The 21,141-nt window shown below is 36.3% G+C and overlaps 1 protein-coding gene across 3 annotated transcripts in view; it reads right to left on the bottom strand.

Annotated features, from left to right (window-relative positions):
• The window catches only part of CDH10 (cadherin 10), a 186,834-nt gene that overhangs the window by 51,117 nt on the left and 114,576 nt on the right, over positions 1-21,141 (bottom strand). For all 3 annotated transcript variants that reach the window (XM_061393821.1, XM_061393819.1, XM_061393820.1), the window contains exons 3-4: positions 1,944-2,238; positions 308-427 (exon numbers count right to left, since the gene is read on the bottom strand). In XM_061393821.1, the coding sequence (XP_061249805.1) occupies positions 308-427; positions 1,944-2,238 (415 nt within the window). The remainder of the gene's footprint in view (positions 1-307; positions 428-1,943; positions 2,239-21,141) is intronic.

The following is a 21,141-nucleotide window of genomic DNA, read 5'->3' as shown; positions in this document are numbered from 1 at the left end:
CCATTGCTTTTTATTGTCTACAGATTATAAAAATGATTCTTAGTAAAAATTTTCCAATTTGTGACATTCTTCTATTTTCTAAAGAATCTCATATATGCTACCTAGTGCCCTAAACCCAGATGGAAAAATATAAAAGCAGGTATATTCCCATTAGTTTGTGCAATCATTCAACTTCGAGTTCTTATACCTTTAATTGTGGCATCATCACTCTTCTGTGAGTATAATGTTCAGGTGTTGTTCCTTTTTTTTAACTTATAACGATCATAGAGATTATTAAATAAATAAACACTGATTCATGATTCCTGACCTGTTTCAGGCTCCACAGAGAAATATGGCTGCCCTTGAAGTATGCTGTAAATGACTCTGGCGCTGTTTCCATAGGAAGGGTCATCGGCATCTGTAGCTGTGACTTGCACCACAGAAGTACCTGAAGTATCCAAATTCAGCTTAGTTCTGCACAGTACCAGAAGGAGGAGCAAAAGCACTGGTTTTCATGGACGACTTGAATGATTTTTGGCTTTAATAATGACCTCTTAAAGAAACATTTGTATATACTTTAGATGAAAAAATATAGAGAGAGTTATTAGAGGTAAACTTTGAATTCAACAAGGTATTTTATTTAGCCAACAGGTGCATTTCATTCATGTAACAGATAATGCTGACAGTGTATCAGATTATAGTAAAGGCAGACACTTTAGAAATGCTCCGGTTTGATATTTAAATTCACTTTCACATAATAGATTTGTTTCGTGTAAAGGGCATATCTAATCACAAAGGAATAAGTATGCTTTTCTTTCCCTCTCTCCACTAATTAACTATAAAAATAATTAACATCTGCTCCAGAATACAGTTTTATGAATAGATTAAATTCTAAATTTAGAAACAGTCCAAGATGATCCCAAGTCCCATGAACTATTAAAAGCTATTTAATAAAGTTCAAAATATATAAAAGGGCTTTATATTAAGGTGATTGCCAAAAGTCCTTGGGATTTAGTGAAGTAAATATTGAATAATAATCCCTGAACAATGCTTTTGAGAAAAGCAGTATGACATTTTCTATTATACTTGTTACAAGGAAAATATATCAGAATTACTTCATCAGTTAACTTCTCTTACATTTGAGAAATGAATATATTTTACTAAATCTGAATACGTATCTCTATAAATGTTATCATTGTTTCCTGATATTTACTTTTCTGTGGTTCTTTATTTAACAAAAACATGAAATCAGTCTTAATTTTCTTTGCCTACCAACAACTTCTATTTATTTATTGAAAAGCAAATTCTATTTTCTTGAATGTTATACTTCCAGTTTTTTCACACATTCTGTTTCACAGCTTTTGCAACTGAATTTTGTAATTCTGTATCCATTTGTCATTAGCTGTTAATTTTTAACTGGTTTATTTGAATAAGATATTTATATCAAGAAAGTTTTATATATAATGGCTATAGTGAAATATTTTTAAAAATTTAATATGAAGTATAGTAGAAAATCTAATTAATTTCATTGTTCATGTCATTTAGGTAATACAAACTCTTTAGACAAATTACAATGAGAGTACACCTATAAAGACTCCAGATTACATTTATGGTGTTCTAAGTGTACTTATAACATATTTGGAGTCAGAATTTTACACAACTATTCTCCAAATACATGTGACAAACATTTGTGTCTTCATAGTTTTCTACTGAAGTTCAATGGCATTTTCTTGGATTTTTGAGGGAAGTGTCTATTTATTATATTGTAGAAATTTACAAACCCATAGGAGGTGAAAAATGCATTAATCTTTTTTCTGACTCATTTTTTTATTCATAAAATTAAGTATGTACTCTTAGGAAATCAAACATGACTTCAGTTAATTGACCACAATAGTCTAAGAATTTCTTGATAAATATTTTTCATATATTTTGAATACCGCCATAAACATTGTAAATGAACTCACCTACAACCGACATTTCAGGAACACTCGCTGTATAAATTTCCTCTGGGAACGTTGGCTCATTGTCATTGATATCATGGATTTTGATCACAAACTCAGACTCTGGTTCTACCGGCCTCAAAGTTCTTCTGTTAATAGCTTGTGCACGTAGAGTATAAAAGGCCTTTTCTTCCCTATCAATTCTTCTTGTGGCATGAATGTCACCTGTTTTTTCATCAATAATAAAAAGAGTACCAGCTCCATCTCCAGATAAAATATATTTGAGGGATCCATCTCCTTTATCTTGGTCTGAATGAAGCTAGGGGAAATAAAAATGAGCATGTCCATGATAATGTCTAAAGGTGCATAATGCAGAAAGAATTCAAAGAAGGTCTCTCAAGCCCCATCTTTGAATAATGGGGTCAGTTATCTTAGTTCTTGAAATGAGAGCTGAATAAGTATGATCACACTCATCTATATACTTTAAACAATAGGACTAGCCATTTCCATATCAGTGTGATTTTTATTCCAAATGGAAGAAAGTAATAAAATAAACCAAACACAGCTCCTTTCTTTGCTTAGCTTGGTATATAACCATTTCTGTAAGCAAATAACTCCTGACAAAGACATAAGTCATCAGTCTTGATATGCTGATGTAAACACTGCTGCTCTCATCTCTTGCTGTGAATGGAAAATCCTTTTACTCTCATATTACACACAGCATTTATCTCCTGTAAACTTATTATTAATTACTGTATTTCTGTTGGGGAATTCACAATATCTTAAGGACTGTAGGACAGGCAAAGTTGCATGACACAGCTCCTACATTAGGAAACTTACCCGTCATTCTTTGATTCATACAAAAAACAGCAGCTGCCCCAAGAAATATTTGTAGAGTTCAGAGCAAGAGTATGAATAGATGTCTATATAACACCAGTCTATAAATTTGAAAGATATAAATCAAGCTAATAAACAATTAAATAATATATGCTCTATCTAGCTTCCTACCCTGTCAAATCTATCTTCTTAACAAGTGTAAACAAGTTTTATGCAGAAACAACGCAATACAGAGCAACAACACTGATCTTCCAGAATCTAGTCATCACATCAAATAGCTTTACATGCATTCATATGGATTCAGCCCGGTGCACATCCCATTCCAGTCCTAATATTGTCCAGGAGCCCATGTATCATTTGGCATTCGCCCTGGAGTGGCACCCCACTCCAGTACTCTTGCCTGGAAAATCCCATGGCGGAGGAGCCTGATAGGCTGCAGTCCATGGGGTCGCGAAGAGTCGGACACGACTGAGCGACTTCACTTTCACTTTTCACTTTCATGCATTGGAGAAGGAAATGGCAACCCACTCCAGTGTTTTTGCCTGGAGAATCCCAGAGACTGTGGAGCCTGGTGGGCTGCCATCTATGGGGTCACACAGAGTCTGACACAACTGAAGTGACAGCAGCAGCAGCAGCAACTGCCCTGCAGTATCCATGGAGTATTGATTCCAGGATCCCAGTGGATGCCAAACTCTGAAGATTCTTGAATCCTGACATAAAATGGCACAGTGAAGTCCTGTGTGTATTAGTCACTCAGTCATGTCCATTTTTTTGCGACCCCATGGACTGTAGCCCATCATGCTTCCCTGTCCATGGAGTTCTCCAGGCAAGAATACTGCAGTGGGTTGCCATGCCCTCCTCCAGGGGATCTTCTTGACCCAGGGATTAAACCTGGGTCACATTCACTGAAGGCAGATTCTTTACCAACTGAGCCACCAGGGAAGCCCTCAGCCATCAGTATCTATAGGTTGAGCATCTGTGGATTCTACCACCCACGGATTGTGCACCATTTTTACCACCTGTGATTGGTTGAATCTCCCTGGTGGTTCAGATGGTAAATAATCTGCCTGGAATGCAAGAGACCTGGGTTTCACCCCTGGATTGGGAAGGTCCCCGGGAGAAGGGAGTGGCTACCCACTCCAGCAGTCTTGCCTGGAGAATTCTGTGGACAGAGAAATCTGGTAGGATACAGTCCATGAGGTCATAAAAAGTCAGAAACGATTGACACTTTCACTTTTCACAGACACTGAGCTCACAGTTGTGGAGGGGTGACTGTATAGTTTTTAACAAATTCACACTAGACCGGCCTCAGGATTAAAGCTTCAAATAATAATGGGTAAATCTGGACTTTGGTAGCCTGACCTGGAGAAGGGACTCTTCAGGATCTAGAAGCAATTTAAGGATGTCTGGGGAGGGAATAATGAGTCCCAAGTACTTTGAGCATGGTCTGGAAATGGATGTGCCAGTTTCAGATACGAAAACTCCCTTTCTTGTCACAGAATTCTTCCCCTGAAGGTAGAGACTTAGCCATAAGATAAATAGAGCATGGCTCTGTAAAACACAAGGATTATAAGTTTTTGTCTAACTGTATCACCCAACCAATAAACATGTTTTTAATGCTATGATCATGGTTTGATTATTTACAGTAAGAGATTATCATTTAAATTTTTTATTTTGCTTTTTGTCTGGTAAGAAATAGAAAAAAATGTGCAGATTTTTAAAGTTTTGGTGAAGCATGTAGTATTACTTAGACATCATCATGTCCATGTTGTCTTTTTTAAAATTGAAGTGTAGTTTTGGACTTCCCTGATAGCCTAGTTGGTAAAGAATCTGCCTGCAATGCAGGAAACCCCAGTTCAATTCCTGGCTTGGGAAGATCTGTTGAAGGAGGGATAGGCTACCCACTCCAGTATTCTTGGGCTTCCCTTGTGGCCCAGCTGGTAAAGAATCCGTCTGCAATGTGGGAGACGCAGGTTCGATCCCTGAGTTGAAAAAATCGCCTTGAGAAGAGACAGGCTACCCACTCCAGTATTCTGGCCTGGAGAATTCCATGGACTGTATAATCCAAGGGGTGGCAAAGAGTCAGACACACTGAGTGACTTTCCCCTTCACTTTCATAGTGGATTTACAATATAGTTTTCACTTTCATAGTTGATTTACAATATGGTTAGTTTCAGATATACAGCAAATTAATTTGGTTATACATTATTTTTTATTGTTTTCTACTACAGGTTATTACGATATTGAATATAGTTTCCTGTATTAGACAGTAAGTCATTGTTGTTTATTTTATATATAGTAGTATGTATCTATTAATCCCATATATGTAATTTATTCCTCTCCCTCCTTCCTCTTTGGTTACAATAAGTTTTTTTTTTCCTATGTCTGTGAGTCTGTTTCTGCTTTGTAAATAAGTTTATTGGTTACACTTTTTTTTTTTTTAATACTTATATAAAATGTAGTCATTAAAAAGAATAGGCATACTTACCTGTAGCTTAGAGAAATAAAAATTAGAGACAATATCCTTCAATTATGCAAAATATTATAGAATTAGATATTTACCTAAATAGGTTTGATTTTTTTTCCTCTTTACTTAAACCAGCAAAAATTTTAATCTAATTACCTGTAGAAATATTATACTGATTATATTCTCTCTAAAGTAGAATATTTTCCCTTATTTGAAAGTTCATTTGCTTTATAGGCGCTTATGTCAAAGAACTTGCCTGTGAAAGTATTTTGAAGTGGACATCAAAATTGTTTAAATTAAACAAATATTTAATTCCTCCCCCCCACTATATTGCATTACTGGTTACTCTTTGGTTTATAAAAGCAGTTTATTTTTCAATTATTTGTAGTAATCATCACTTAGCCATTAAATTTGGATCAAACTTAATTTTCCTGATTTCTGGGTAAAAACCTCATTATTACAGATATAACATAAAAAAAGAAAATTTCAAATGGATAGGTACTTTGTAGAAGAAGTTCTAGAAGTCAGGTAACAAATACTTTTTTACTGCATTTTTATCTATTCATAAACAACAAAGTAAGCTTGAGAAATAAGAAATATCTGTGTTTAACAAAACATCTCTCAGAAGTAACATATAACTGTGTTGTCCAGGGAAAAAAAGTCATGAGATTGAAACATTTTAGTAATTGAAAATGCACATAGTTGCTGGGAAACTTTCCAATCATATGAATGTGCAATACAGCTTCAATTTTCCAAACGACAGATATAAGAATTGCATATTTCTTGTTCTGTCTGGGAAACAAATAGTTCAAGATGAGATTATTGATATTATCAATCATTTCATCAGATAACTTTATGATGTCTTTTAGACATTTACAGTGTTTACTGTCTATTCATTCAACAATTTTAATTGAGAAATATTTAGCTACTCTCATAAGAATCAAGTCTTTCTAAAAGGAAATCAACAGTTTCATCCTAGTACTATGGGGGATTCAAACACAGTAATAGAAATTCACAGAGAATCCCTAAACTAGCTTATGGAAAAGAGTGGAGTTCCTTAAATATATATCACACAAGTCTCATGGTAAAGGAGTAGAGGTTTAAACCTGGGGATTTTTTTTTCTGCACTTTACAAATTTTATATCTCATAAAGAACATTGGATGAATATAGAACACAGATTCAGAGTGGAGATGGAAATAAGGCAAGATGGGAATCATTAAGACCAGTTCTGCTCTTCTAATCAGTTAGACATACAAAAAAGAAGTTGCTGGTATGGTGAGATTTTAATTTTTAGAAAGCTCAGTTTTGGAATATGAATCACAGCAGGATTCTTACCTTCACTTATACTACAGAGAGTGAAAATTAAATCTTGTAATTGGACCACATACTGGGGGAGTTTCCGTTGGATTAGAAAATTGAACATGATAGCTGGGAATCAAAGATGTCAGTTGGAAGCTGGACTGCTGGTTTCATAATTCAGAAATGAAAAGACTTCTTCACTCTCAAATGTAAGAGAAACAAATTAGATCTGTGGATTTATAAGTGTTGGTTTTAAGAAACTAGACATAATATATTTCTCTTGAACTCTAAGAACTTGCATAAAAGTAAAGAAAAAAACGTTCTTTTCTCACAGAAGGAAACAATGGAACACTAACACTAGACTAAAGGGACAAAATGACCATATTTGGGGGCTTTGCGTTAGTCTATGTTTATTGAAATATTATTTAAATAGACATATGTGAGAATTGGACAAGTAAAGAGATAAAACAGATACATGATATAAGGCAGAAAGATGCATTTCTACATGTCCTGAGACTTGGCAAGTTGCTTTTTACTCTAGATAAACCTAACGGGAGATGAGAGTTAACTAGTAAAGGGTATGACGATGATGCTGATTTTCTAAAAGTTATAGAAAAGGACCAACGGACAAAGTTCTTTAATTATAGTCCTCTCCCCAAACTATTTTTTAGGCTTCTATTTTTTAAGCTTCTATTTATTACCGTAATTATTTCTTTTTTGCATTCCCTTCTCTTCTCTTCTTACCCTGCTATTGTTTGTCTCCCTCATTTCTTGTGTTTGTGATAGAAATTTTATTTTACATTCCAATTCACTTATTATAATAAGCAAAGATCAGGAAAGATTTAATCTTTTATAATTGTAGTTTTCTCATTACTCTTACATTTTTTGGTTTAGATATTAGTTATCAGTACTTGGATTTATTAAACATTTAATTGAACAAAATCAGTTGTTTGTGTTATTGAGAAGAAAGATTATGGAAAAAGTGCCAAAGAACTTATAGCATCTACCCGGAAATAAATTTTATATTGATTTGACCTTGTGCTATTTTATTCTGTGAGATATTAAAGTTTCTTTAAACATAAAAAAAAAATGTCAGATTATTGAAGCTTTAGTTCCTCGGTAACACCTGTTCTCCAGTGTGAAACATTTGTGCCACAAATCTTTAAGAAGAATTTTATGTTAATACTGACCTTTTCTTTCCTTGAGGAAAGCCTATTAAAAATTCACAACCTGCTGTGTTACTTGTAAATTCACAAGTAGATAAAGGACATGGCAAGATACATGACAATTAATGAAAATAGAACAACTGATAGTGTGCTGCACATTTATAAGTCATTTTCCTATTATTTAACTTTCTAAATTTGGATGTGGTTATTATAACTCATTTGCTTATATTGATTAGTTTAATAATTAAAACTAAACAATCCATTGAATTTGAATAAATATTTTAGCAACAAATTATTTAATTAAAGGCTAGTAATTTTAAATGTGGCAGATTTCTGATAATTTTAAAACATTTCATGTAAAGCTTCATGTTCATTTTAAGATACTTGTCTAAAACAAAGTTTGTATGCTAAAAGGGGTCTTGTGGCTTATATAGATTAAGACCACCTTCACCATTAAGAGGAAGAAACTGAGATCCAATCAATTTTTGTCACATAGGAGTTAATTTAAGATTACACTTCAGGATGAGTACTTTGTTGGTGGAAATTTTACTTCTTAATATCAGTCATTTTTATTTTTCAGTTTTTCACATAAATTTGGAAATATAAAAGCAGTCAAAGTATTGGTCTATTAAGTACAGGGAATTTAATTTGTCACCAAAAGGATAACTAATAAAAAATTTTTCTCTTGTATTTTTCTCCTTGGCTAGAAGAAAAATGACCAAGTTTTAAAATGTAAAAAATTGTGTCTATCAATCTGCCAGTAAAAGTCTGAGGAATTTATATTGTTAGGTGGGATTCTTCCTCATTCAGAATATTGATACATTTTTGGATATTGGTTATCGTTGGTATTTGGCTTGAGAAAATTAGAATTATACTTGAAGAATTATATTATGATTGTATTTATAGTGGTTAGACTATTAATAGTTATTGAAGTGGCTTCTCAGGTGGCACAGTGGTAAAGAATCTGCCTGCCAGGAGATGCAAGAGATGAAGGTTAGATACCTGGGTTGGGTCCCTGGGGAAGGAAATGGCAGCCCACTCCAGTACTCTTGCATGGGAAATCCCATGGACAGAGGAACCTAGAAGGCTACAATCATGGGATTGCAAAGAGTTGGACATGACTGAGCATACACAGATGGACTAGTTATTGAAGGACACATTTTGATAAATGAATCAAAAGGATTATAAGAAGCACTATCTGAAGTTAACAATTTCTCATTTGTGTGTATTCATTAACTTCAAAATATCAGAAACTGTTGAATAGATTTTCTAATATACAGTGATAATTTTATGCCTGCTGTTCTTTCAAACAGCCAATATATTCTATATTTGTTTTTTAAAAAATTCAGCATGTGGCAAATATGCTATGCTATTCTGGTACCATCATCATTAGCATTTTGCTCTAATTGCTCTAGTGACTAACATAATAAAACATTTGATATTATAATATCAATGGAAGTTAAGGCACTGAATCAAGTAACTTTAAATTTGCATCCAATTAAAAAAGATAATGAAGATGGTCTCATACCAGAATGCAGCTGAAAGCATACTACAGCAAATGGAATCTGGCCAGAAATAAATAGGTAGTTACTCATTTTGTTGAAAGTAGGGGAAAAAGGGGTGAGAGAGGTTGCAAATCTTGAGTGTGCAAAGTTTACAGAGTAAAATTGAACATTATTTTCCTATTAATGATACAGAAAAATATACATAATTTTTTTATGAATCCCAATGAAACAATTTTTCCTCCAAAAAATAGAAATGGGGATGAGAAGTAAAGCTTATCAATGGAATGGATTGTAAAACCAAAAACGATAGTTTAAAAATAGCCCACACAGATGACTCAGATTAATAAACACTTTTCTGAACAATTTCTCTCTGGGACCAGAAGCAAGTACAGAGGATTAAGTGATTGATAGACAATGTTGTCTAAATAATTTAGGATCCGGAAAAAACTTAAGTGGTTGTCATCCGAATTTGACAGAGTCTCTAGAGAGCTCCTTCAAATGTACAAACTCCAGGGGTTGCCCACATTCAAAAACCAGAGATTCGTCTTCCCATTTGGTCTTTTGAGAGTTCAGCCTACTGAAAATTGGCTTTGTGCTTTTGCGCCACCTTAACTGGTAAATTCAGTTTAGGATTATCTTACATTTTGGAGGTCTTTCTTAGAAGTTGTTGGGAATTACTCAAGACCCTGCAGCAGGTCGGACTTCTTAGCATAAATTCTAGAAGACATCTCCTGCAAGGAATGCTGCCAATTCATGGTCACACAGTGTCTCAACTTATACATTTCTTTCCCAGTACTGTGAAGATACCAAGCTTTCATTGAAGGCATTTATTTAAGTTTTCTGTAAACATAGTTTTCTAGGGCATTATCTGCTTCACAATCTTAAATGGTATGCATAACCCACAGTAGACAAGTTCTTTCCTAATTATGTATTAGTTTTCCTCTCCAAAGAGAGTTATTGGGGAAATATTTCAGAGAAAGTTTATATTCTTTCAGAAGCCTGGCATCGTCTGTCTTACTGTTTTGAAAATCACTAAATTATGCAAAGTATTCCCTTGTGGTGTGAAAATGACATTGAACATTTCACACCATATTTTTCTCCACAACTTGAAGTCTTCTTAAGCATCTTAGACTTGTAATAAGGGAATATATGTAAATAATGTCTAACCAGGTGGCGCAAGTGGTAAAGAATCTGCCTACCAGTGCAGGAGACACAAGAGATGCGGGTTGGATCCCTGGGTCAAGAAGATCCACTGCAGTAGGAAATGGCAACTCACTCCAGAATTCTTAACTTGAAAATTTCATGCGCACAGGAGACTGGAGGGTTACAGTCCATGGAGCCACAAAGAGTCAGACACAACTGAGCGACTGAGCACACACAGTGAGCACAAATACATGTCTAAAAAGATTCAGTTCAGTTCAGTAGCTCAGTCGTGTCCGACTCTTTGTGACCCCATGAATCACAGCACGCCAGGCCTCCCTGTCCATCACCAACTCCCGGAGTTCACCCAGACTCATGTCCATCGAGTCAGTGATGCCACCCAGCCATCTCATCCTCTGTCGTATGTGCAAAATACTTAAATCCAAGAGATCCATTTTTGATTAATAAGGTCTACAGAAATCAGAGAAGAAATAATGAAGAGTGATCATCTCTTCTTAATGAGTGACACAGGCAGCTGATAATCTTTCCTTCCTCCTCTTAATCAAGAAAGATACAATGATATGAAGGGAAGGAGAGGGCTAGAGATACGTATTCACAGAAGGAGTTTATTTAAATAATTATTTCTTGAAGTGGATTGAACTAAACTAAATTAAAGAGACTAATGAGAATTCTCTGTGTGCCATTTTATGACTTACAAGTTTTGGAGACTTTGCAACAGAGGCAGTATTTGAAGCTGTTGGATTTGTAAGGCTTGTAAAGCTGCTTTTATCTTGAAAATTATAGAGTGATAAGTACATAATTGGATGCCCAAAGGAGAAGGACCAGGCAACTACCTGCTGTCTCTATGGGCTATGGGCAAGGAGGGGAAAATGAAAAGGGGTTTGGATCTTTACAGTCGTTGCATTTTTAAAAGTACTGACTGAAATGACTAAAATAGAAATCCGAAAAAGGGCTATGAATGCTATCGTAATCCCCCTCCCTCACAAATCCGTTTGTTCACGTCTGTGTGTGTCTGTGTACATAAAATACAAAAGCAATGTGATGTGCAGAATCAGGAGTTATGAATATGGCCCTAGACCACTAAATTAAAACCTTAAATTCTAGGTATTGAAATGTAAGGAAAAGAACAGATGAAAAATGGAAATTGAGAAAAGAATCAAAAAAAGAGCTTTCTAAACCAAAAATACAATATCTGACATTCATAAATCTATAGAGTTTTTATAGCACATTGGGTTAGTAAAACATAAGATTAATGTTTTGGAAGGTAAAAAGAGATTGTCAGCTTAGAGTTAGGTATAAAAATAATGCAAACCTGAAATGAAGAAAGAAAAAATCATGAGAAAAAATTAGGATCATTGGATGCTTGTGAAATAAACTCAAAATGTACAACACACATGAAATTGGATATCTAGGAAAAAAGAAAGGAGAATGAAATGAAATTATATTTGAAGGAAAAAACTGGGTAAGAATTTCTAAAAACTGGTGAGAGATACCAAGAAGCAGATTCAGTAAGATCTGAGAAACTCTGAAAGAGTAAATAAAAGTAAAGTGTCAGTCGCTAAGTCATGTTTGAATCTTTGTGATCCCATGGACTGTAGCTGCCAGACTCCTCTTCTGTAGAATTCTCCAGGCAAGAATACTGGAGTGGGTTGCCATTCCCTTCTCCAGGGGATCTTTCCAACCCAGGGACTGAACCCAGGTCTCCTGCATTGCAGGCAGATTCTTTACTGACTGAGCCACCAGGGAAGCTCAAATAAAAGTAAAACAACAAATAATCCCATTATAGTCACATTTTTGAAATTTGATAACATAAAGAAAACTAAAAGTTTTCAGGAGCAAGAAAAATACATTAACTTCAAAGCAGCAAGTATTAGTCTAATTGCCTGTTTCCGAAAAGATATGATGGAAATCAAAACATGATGGAACAACATCTTACCGAAAATAATGAGCTACCTGAAATTCTACACTGTGCAGAAATAGGCTTCTTAAAGAAAGGTGAAATAAATGTGTTTTTGGACAAAAACTAAGGGTATTTACCCCAATAGGCATTCAGTTAAAGGAATGTTAAACTGAAGTTTCTACAGAAGAAAACAACATCAAATAAAACTTGTGAAGGGAATGACAACATCAGAACTGCAATTATGTGGTAAATATAAATAACTAATGAATATACAAAACAATCATACTATCTTTGGATACTGGAATAAAGTATATAATGGTAACGTAATAGAAATGAAGAGGGAATAAAAATTCAAAGAATTCTAAGTTTAAACTGGTTTGTGAAAATACATTGAAATGTGCAGTATTGATATACATATTTTCCTATGATTATTATTCCTCAGTTCAAAGTTAGCATAATTTATCTTGATATCTTCCTACCTTCCCTCTGACCCCACCAGCTTCACCCACCAAAAACACTTGGCTTTTAAGTCTGGCTATAACTCCCAAAGGAAATGGATGCCAATATAATGGAATATAAAGAAAAATAGAGAATAATAAAGCAAAAAGTGAGCACCAGGGTTCCATAAATGTCAATATTTTGCAAATTTATGTTGGATTCTTTTTGCTTTAAGAAGGAAAATAAAATTAAAATAAACTGTAATTCATCAGTTGAAGCCTTCTCTGTTCTTTCATTCCTTTCCTCACACCTTCATACATATAATCATCTTGAAGTTTATGTGCATCTTTTCCTTCCATATATTATATTTTTGCAAAGTGAGTAATAGTACTTGTCCCAAACTGAATGTTTAATCTTCATCTTTCCCACAAATCAACTCTTCTCATTTTAGTAAACGGCATGATTATCTAGCCAGGTTTTCAAACTAAAATCCTAGAGGCCATTGATTTATTTCCCCCAATTCTACCCATGTATTCCATAAGCAAATCTTTTTGGACTGCAAATATATCTCCAACTGCTTCTCACAGCCCCCACACTGCCATTCCAATACAAGTCACTATAACCTGTCACTAAATTGTGCACCTAGCCTCCACAGCTCTAGCTCCATCTTTCTATGGTTACTCTCCACCCACTAACGAGAGGTATCATTTAAAAATACAAGTCAGTACATGCCATAACTGCTCAAAACCCACCCATGGTTTCTCATCACACTTAGAACAAAGTCTAAATGCCTTACCATCATTCACAACATTCGTCGTGACGTAGTCCTGGCCTGTCATGCTGGCCTCAACTCTTTCCATTTTTCCCTTTAACTACTTGAAATCACATTGACCTTCCTGTTTCTTGAACATGCTGAGTTTATTCCACCTCCTGTTTTAACACTTGCTATTCCTTTGAATGAGACACACTTTCTCACTTAATTTTCATAGGTGATTTTATGTATCTTTTGTGCTTTGATACCTTTTTTATCCTTTTGTTCCTCTTGCTCTGTCATTTTCTTCTCAATTTGTAACAAATTCTTTATATACTTGAATATTAATAGCTTCTTGGTTATATAATTGCAAGTTTCTTCTTTTAGTCTGGGAAGTTTCTTTTAACACTGGCAGTAGTTCCTTTTGTCTTAGAGAGTACTTAATTTCAACATACTTAAATTCATCAATAATTTATTTTATAGTTATTCCTTTTTGTATCTTATTCAAGAAATATTTCCTAACCAAAACTCATACTTATGTTTTCATATAATCTCTTTGCTTTTAATATTTTTAAAGCTTTTTCTTTGACATGTAGCTCACTTTTACCATCTGGATATTATGTTGTGTGTGTGTTTGTGTGGTGTTAGGAATAGATCTAATTTTTTTTCCTAAGGATTTAAAATACACATTTATTAAACCACAGATTTTAATTCCAACTCATCAAAAATTTTTTTGTGTGCTTAGTTACTTACTTGTGTCTGACACTTTGTGACCCCATGGACTGTAGCCCTCCAGGGTCCTCTGTTCATGGGATTCTCCAGGCAAGAATACTGGAGTGGGTTGCCATTCCCTTCTCCAGAAGATCTTCCCAACCCAGGGATTGAACCTGGGTCTCCTGCATTGCAGGTATATTCTTTACCATCCTAGCCACCAGGGAAGCCCTTCTGTATAAGCACAGATATGCTTTATCATTTTTTTTTTAATTTTAACCATTATGTAAACAGCCAAGGCCACACTCATGCTGCATCAGGCTGCTGATGGTGACTACCTCCCAGCTGAAGACCATCATAGAGCAGGGTCCCAGCTCACCTCCTCCAGTTACCTGATGCTACAGACTTGCATGGGCTAGGTGCTCATCTTCCTCCTCAAGTAAACGTCAACAACCCCCCCAAGCACGCCAAGCTGGACTTTCTCAGCAACCTGGCCACCAGTCTGATCTTCAGCATCATCCTAGTCAACTTTCCTTCATGGCCTTTGGCATCCAGAAGCCAGTGATGGTGCCCCTGAATCATTCTGAACCACAGACATCCAGCCTGAGGAGCTGCCTTGCCCCTGAGGCCCACCTCCTCTGACTCTTCAAACTGCCAGAACCAGGCAGATCCCTACTGGACTACCTCCCAGGATGAGCCACACATGGCCACCCACGTTGGGCAGCACAGGCCCGCTCTGCACCTTGGCTGTTCCTCCTAGACTGTGAGGCAGTGAGGCTCAGGGGCAGGACTGGAAAGCCCCCAGGAAGTGTTGTAGCCACCCATAGACATGCTGCTGGCCCAAGGATGGGTCTCCAGAGGTCACAGCTGGTCTGCGCCTCAGGACATTTCCAGGAGGACAAGAAACAAAATTTTCTATATAACCAGGGGTATGTTTTTGATCCCTCTATTTTGTTCCATCTGGCACCAATATAATATTATTACTATTAATTGAATATTCACTCAATTTCTGAAGCTTTGCAAATGACTGCTAATATCAGTTTAAATAAGTACCCTTCCTTATCTGTCTTTTAAAAAATTGTCTTGGGGGTTCTTGGTCCTTAATCATATGTAGTTTTACATCAGCAGGTTACTTTCTATTAAAAAGCAGAACAAATAATACAGAACCAAAATCTTGCTAAAAAATTTATTGGTATTCCAGTGAATTTATAGATTAAATTGAAGAAAGTATCACTTTAAACATAAACTCTTCCTAGTCTCAAAAATTGTATGCATCTCCAAAGCCTTAGCTTAATCTTAGAAATACCTGATGAGATTTTAAAAAGCCCAAATGCCTATACCATAACCTAAGTCAATTAAATAAAATTTTCTGGGACCTTCCTATGGGTCCTGAAGTTAATATAGCGTACTTCAACTTCTTTAGATACTTGGGGGCCTATAATTAGCACCCTAATCTCTGATTGCTGATGTTTTAAGTGTTTTAATACCTTATGGAAACTGTAAGTGCATATCCACAGTGGTTTCATGTTTCCTGTTGACATATTGCATACTTTGGGAAGATTTAGGTATTTTATAATGACATATTCTATGCAGAAACTCTGAAGCATAAATTCTATCAAATATCTGAATTAATCATTCCTCAGCTGGTATATAAGAGAACTCCTTGCCCCCACCAAAACAAACCAGGAAAAATGGACCCAATTTAGCCTCAGTGGTAAAGAATCTACTTGACAGTGAAGGAGATGCCAAGGATATGGGTTCGATCCCTGGATGGGGAAAATCCCCTGGAATAGGAAATGGCAACCCATCCCAGTATTCTTGCCTGGAATATTCCATGGACAGAGGAACCTGTTGAGCTACAGTCCATGGGGTCGCAAAGAGTGGGACATGACTGAATGACTGAGCATGCACACATGCAGCCCCTCAGAATTTTCCCCGCTTCTTAAATATGCTGAGTGGAGGTGAACTGTACTCAGCTTTTGGAGCTTCACTTACGTCTGCTGTTTATTAAAAACAATCAGCTTAAAATAATATGCCAAGGAGGCATATTTTGGGGTGGTGTATTTTGTTCCTATTCAGTTGCCTTCTAAAACTCAACTTTCATTTCCTTTAAATGAAATGTATGTGACACTAACCTTCAAATGTATATATTTAACTCAATCCTGTCCTCTCAACTTCAGCTCTAAATATGCATCTGTCTTCAATAGGATGTCTCATTGACATTTCACATATAACAGATCCAAAATTACATTCTTGCTTCCCTTCTGTTCCATCAAAATAACAAAAACTAACACACAATTCCATTACTCCCTTTAAGAAAAAATATATATATATATACAGATATATATCTGCATTTATTAAGGACATATAGCTGCTGTTCAGCATAATTTTATATTTTGTTGTGATATCTAGCTCACTTCTTCCATCTGAATTTGTAGAACTCTGTTTGATCTCTAGCGATCTAAGGGCACTAGTTGAACTAATTCGTAAAGCCTTCTGAACTAAACTTCGATGGGTGTAATACTGTTATCCATGAAGGACAGACATGAGATTGAGATATGGAGCATTTAGAGGCTCACCCCAAGACTCCTTGATCAATTTTGTCTGTGCCTGTACCCCGAATGAAATAAGTTACATAAATTTTTAGGAGTAATTGGTTACTGCAGCAAATTTTTTTTTAAAGTTTTTATTTTATATTGAACTATAGCCAATTAACAGTGCTGTGAGTTTCTGGTGGACAGCAAAGGGACTCAGTCATACATATATGTGTATCCATTCTCCCCCAAACTCCCCTCCTATCCAAGCTGCCACATAATATTGAGCAGAGTTCCCCACAGCCAATGGATTCTTCATTTTGCTACCCTTGCTAAACCTCCAATACCCTCATCCCACATGGAGCCAATTTCCTGAGTATCAGAGGTATTAAACCCCTTTGAAGCCTTAAAATTAAAATTATCCATACCCCTCACTCTCGGCTTACCTAATTTTGACAAACCTTTTCATCTTTACTGCCATGAAAATAATGGAATTGCGGCGGGTGTTTTCGGAGAAACTTCTGCCTCTCAGATACACCCTATAACATATTTCTCATGCCAATTAGACCCTGTGGCATCTGGTGTCCAAACATTATTTCCAAAGGGGTTAATCCATGTCACCTACTTGGAACATTTTGGAACTTTATAAGGGTCAGGGGTAATGCTTCTGGTCTTTTGTCCAGTTTCTTAACAGATTTTTCCTAAAGTCCTTTTTATGCCTACTGGCATCACTAAACCTTCTATTATTAGGTTAAGGGGACACTGTGGGAATTTACATGAACATTCTGATACTGGGACTAGCTCAATACAAGAACTAACTAGTAACTTGGAGCATGTTGCCAACAGGTGATAGGGGCATGATTTCCACCTATAGACAAGCTTTGCCATCCCTTTCAGCTAGACCAGGTGTATATCAAGGTCTTTAGAGGAAAGCACACACTGTCAGCCAGCAGGGAAGGACCTTATGGGGCACTGCTAATCACCTACTCTGCCATTAAAACAAGAAAAATCCCCCTGGATTCATACAAGCCACACCAAAATACAGCCAGGTCATCATCACCAGGACAGCATGGAGAAAATCTCTACAAGTGACCATAAAGTTAGCTTTTCCAGATCCAGTTCCCAGTCTCCAGAAGCAGATGGTGTTGTGAAGCAGACAACTTTCCCCTAGATCCAGGGATAAAAAAACTTCACTTTCAGCTATTCCCTGCCTTTAAAGTCTCCCCATACACAAATCAAAAAATAAATACAACATAACAAAGCAAAAGTACCTTTTCTTATTAATGAACACTTCCCCCCCACCCACCCACATTAATGAATCATTTATTAGAAGGCTGGCCAGAGGTTGCTTGTTTACATCTATTCCCCCTCTACACTTCTATTATGGGCTCTCTTTCAACCTGCATCTTGCTCTTATTAATTCTTTTCCAACAGGTCAGGGGCAAACCAAATGCCCCTTTATGTCAGTTTACTAACTCCTGGTCATGTTAAATAATAAATCTGATATCAACATCTGTAGTACAAAAGAACCTGAACTAGTTTTAATTCCTGCCAATGTGAATACATAGTGGACGAAGTATGGAAGATGGGGAAAAACAGGGTGTGCTCTCCATGGCTAGAAGAACAGCAGTCTGCCTCTTTCTAGTGAGTTATCTGGACTCAGAAAAACCTCTACAGATACTCAAGGGTGTTCCTTGCCCTGATAAAGACAATAGGTGAAAACTTTTTCCTTGGTGTTGAAAACAGACCTGCCACTGGACCTTTCCTGGGTGACATATCAGGGCAGCACAACAGCCAAACTCTGCGGCTTAGTTATACAGATGGCATCTTCCAGCCTCTCAAGGAGATAAAAAGTGACTCCAGTAACACCTTGTATGGCACAGATGTTTGCCAAATCACCAAATGCCAAGTCACCCTTGTACAACTTGGGGTTTCTCAGCTGCTCCCTTGATTAGACTGTCCAATACCCCAAACTCTACACGGATGACCTCAACATATGCACAAACTTGGCCAGATGATAAAACTAAGCTTTATTGTTGCCAAAGCCAGACTTCAGACCTGTATAAGATATTCCACAATCTGTTCTGCTTTTACTAAGTGAAAGGAGTACATGAAAAGTAGAGATAATTAGTTGGATACAAACATTACTAGTAACATTGAATTCTCAGGTCTACGAAATTATAGTTTCTTTTCCGACCTTGCTTTTGAATCACACTGTCTTTCAATCTGTCTGCCAATGCAGAAGACACAAGAAACACAGGTTGGATCTCTGGGTTGGGAAAATCCCCTGTGGGAGGAAATGCCAACCCGCTCCACTATTCTTGCCTGGGAATTCCCATGGACAGAGAAGACTGACAGGTTACAGTCCATTGCGTCACAGATTGGACATGACTGAGTGACTGAACACACACACACAATGTCTTTATTATGCAGTGACAAGATATATAAAACTTTCCCACCTAAGTGATCAGGATGTTCTGAATTCAGATACTTAGCTTCTTCTGCCACCAGAAAACTCTACCTTAAATACTAACCAGATTACAAACTTGAGCTTCTTTGTCCATAAAGGTCTATCACAAAAGTGGTAGAATTGGATGAGAAATTATTTTTAAAAAAATCAGCTTCTTTATCAACACCCCAAGTTGTTTTCAGTGTTGAGGACTTGAGTCCCAAACTTTGGAACTCATGAATTCAAAAAGGCAATCTTAAACCCTTCTATGGTAACAGAACCAGTGCTCACTATTTGTACCTAAGCACTACTGCAGTGAGTAACAAACAGGTTAGCTTCTGTTGAACTCCAAATATTATGGTATGCCCTTAATAGATATGGGCTTTGCAGGCAGCACAGTGGTGAAGAATCTGTCTGCTAATACAGGAAACTCAGGAGACGCAGATTGGACCCGAATAGGGAGGATCCTCTGAAGTAGGAAATGGCAACCTGCTCCAGTATTCTTGCCTGGGAAATCCCATGGACAGAGGAGCCTGGCAGGCTACCATCCATGGGGTCACAAAGAGTCAGACACGACTGAGCAACTGAGCACTTACTTAATAGATACACTGACTTCCCAGCAAGGAGTGGAGTATACAATCATTGGGAAAATGCTGCTTCTATTAAAGCAAATGAAACAAATACTGTCTAACTTATATCTATTCAAAGAGAAGATTAACACTTCCCATCAGATAAATGAAGCAGAGCCAATTTTATTGGACTGATCTATTCCTAGGATTGGGAGGCTGGGTTAATGGGGTGTGGGGAAATATGCTTCAATTTGATCCTTTTTGTTTTTTTCATTCTCATTCTAATCTAAGTTCTTTTCTCCCTTTGCTGATCTCTTACCACTCAGCTACTAAAACAATTTTGTTTTCCACAGTCATCAGCTCAGCCTTATATATTCAGGACTAAGAAGTCTTTATACACAAATCTTGCTACTTCTTCATTAATGTGTTACCCAGATCCCAGGCCCCTTTGTTTTTGCCAGTTCTTGAAAAAGTATTGTTTGTTTGTCTAAGAGGTATAAAAGCAGCTTGCTTCAGTCACTTCTTTGAACCTCGTATCTTTAGGATTCCCAGGTACATTCAAAATTAAATTGTTTTTCTCTTGTTAACCTGTTAAATATCAACTTAGTAATTAGGCCAAATAACCTAGGAGAAAAATATTTTCTTACCTTGAATCTTATTTTCAACCTTTCTTTGTAAATATGATTAAAGCGAAAGTGAAGTTGCTCAGTCGTGTCCGACTCTTTGCTACCCCATGGGCTGTAGCCTACAGGTTCCTCTGTCCATGGGATTTTCCAGGCAATAGTCCTGGAGTGGATTGCCATTAGATTCTTAAAAACACAGAGTTGATTTTGGTTCTAATCCTCTAGTCCCACAACGGTTAATTTTCCTTTCCAACACAATGTCTTTGACACCATTCTAATTTCTCCTTTTTTCACAAATATAAATTGTCTAAATTCTTTACTTTCTGTACTTTTTTTCCCCTTATATTCAACCATAAAATCTTCCACCACTGCCTTAATTTCCTCTCAAGCTGCAAAGGCTAAATAGGTTTCATCTTCCTGAAGACAATTTCCCAGACCCTTCTTACATGTTTTGAAAGGGACTGTTTGAGATTCAAAGTTTACTTATATTAAATAGCTGTTAGCCTCTGATTTTTTTTCTCATCACAATCTTTAGTATTATCTTTAATTTAATCTTTAATCTTTTCTATTTTTCATTGTTTTTCACTCTGATTTTGATGTGAAATCCAATACTGAATACACATGCACTTTCTTGTTGGACAAGGAGATCAAGGCTGAGTTCTTTTTTTTCTTGACAATATAGAATACAACACTCTATCATCTTCATACTAGTATCGCTGTTAAGAAATCTGCAGTATTTCTGATGCCTGATCTTTGTATAAGACCCATGATTCTGTGTTTCTCTGGGGGCTTGTAGCATCTTTTGTCTGTC

Source organism: Bos javanicus, chromosome 20 (assembly GCF_032452875.1).
Source record: "Bos javanicus breed banteng chromosome 20, ARS-OSU_banteng_1.0, whole genome shotgun sequence".
NCBI classification, from domain to species: domain Eukaryota; kingdom Metazoa; phylum Chordata; class Mammalia; order Artiodactyla; family Bovidae; genus Bos; species Bos javanicus.
This window is presented reverse-complemented; position numbering and strand designations above follow the sequence as displayed.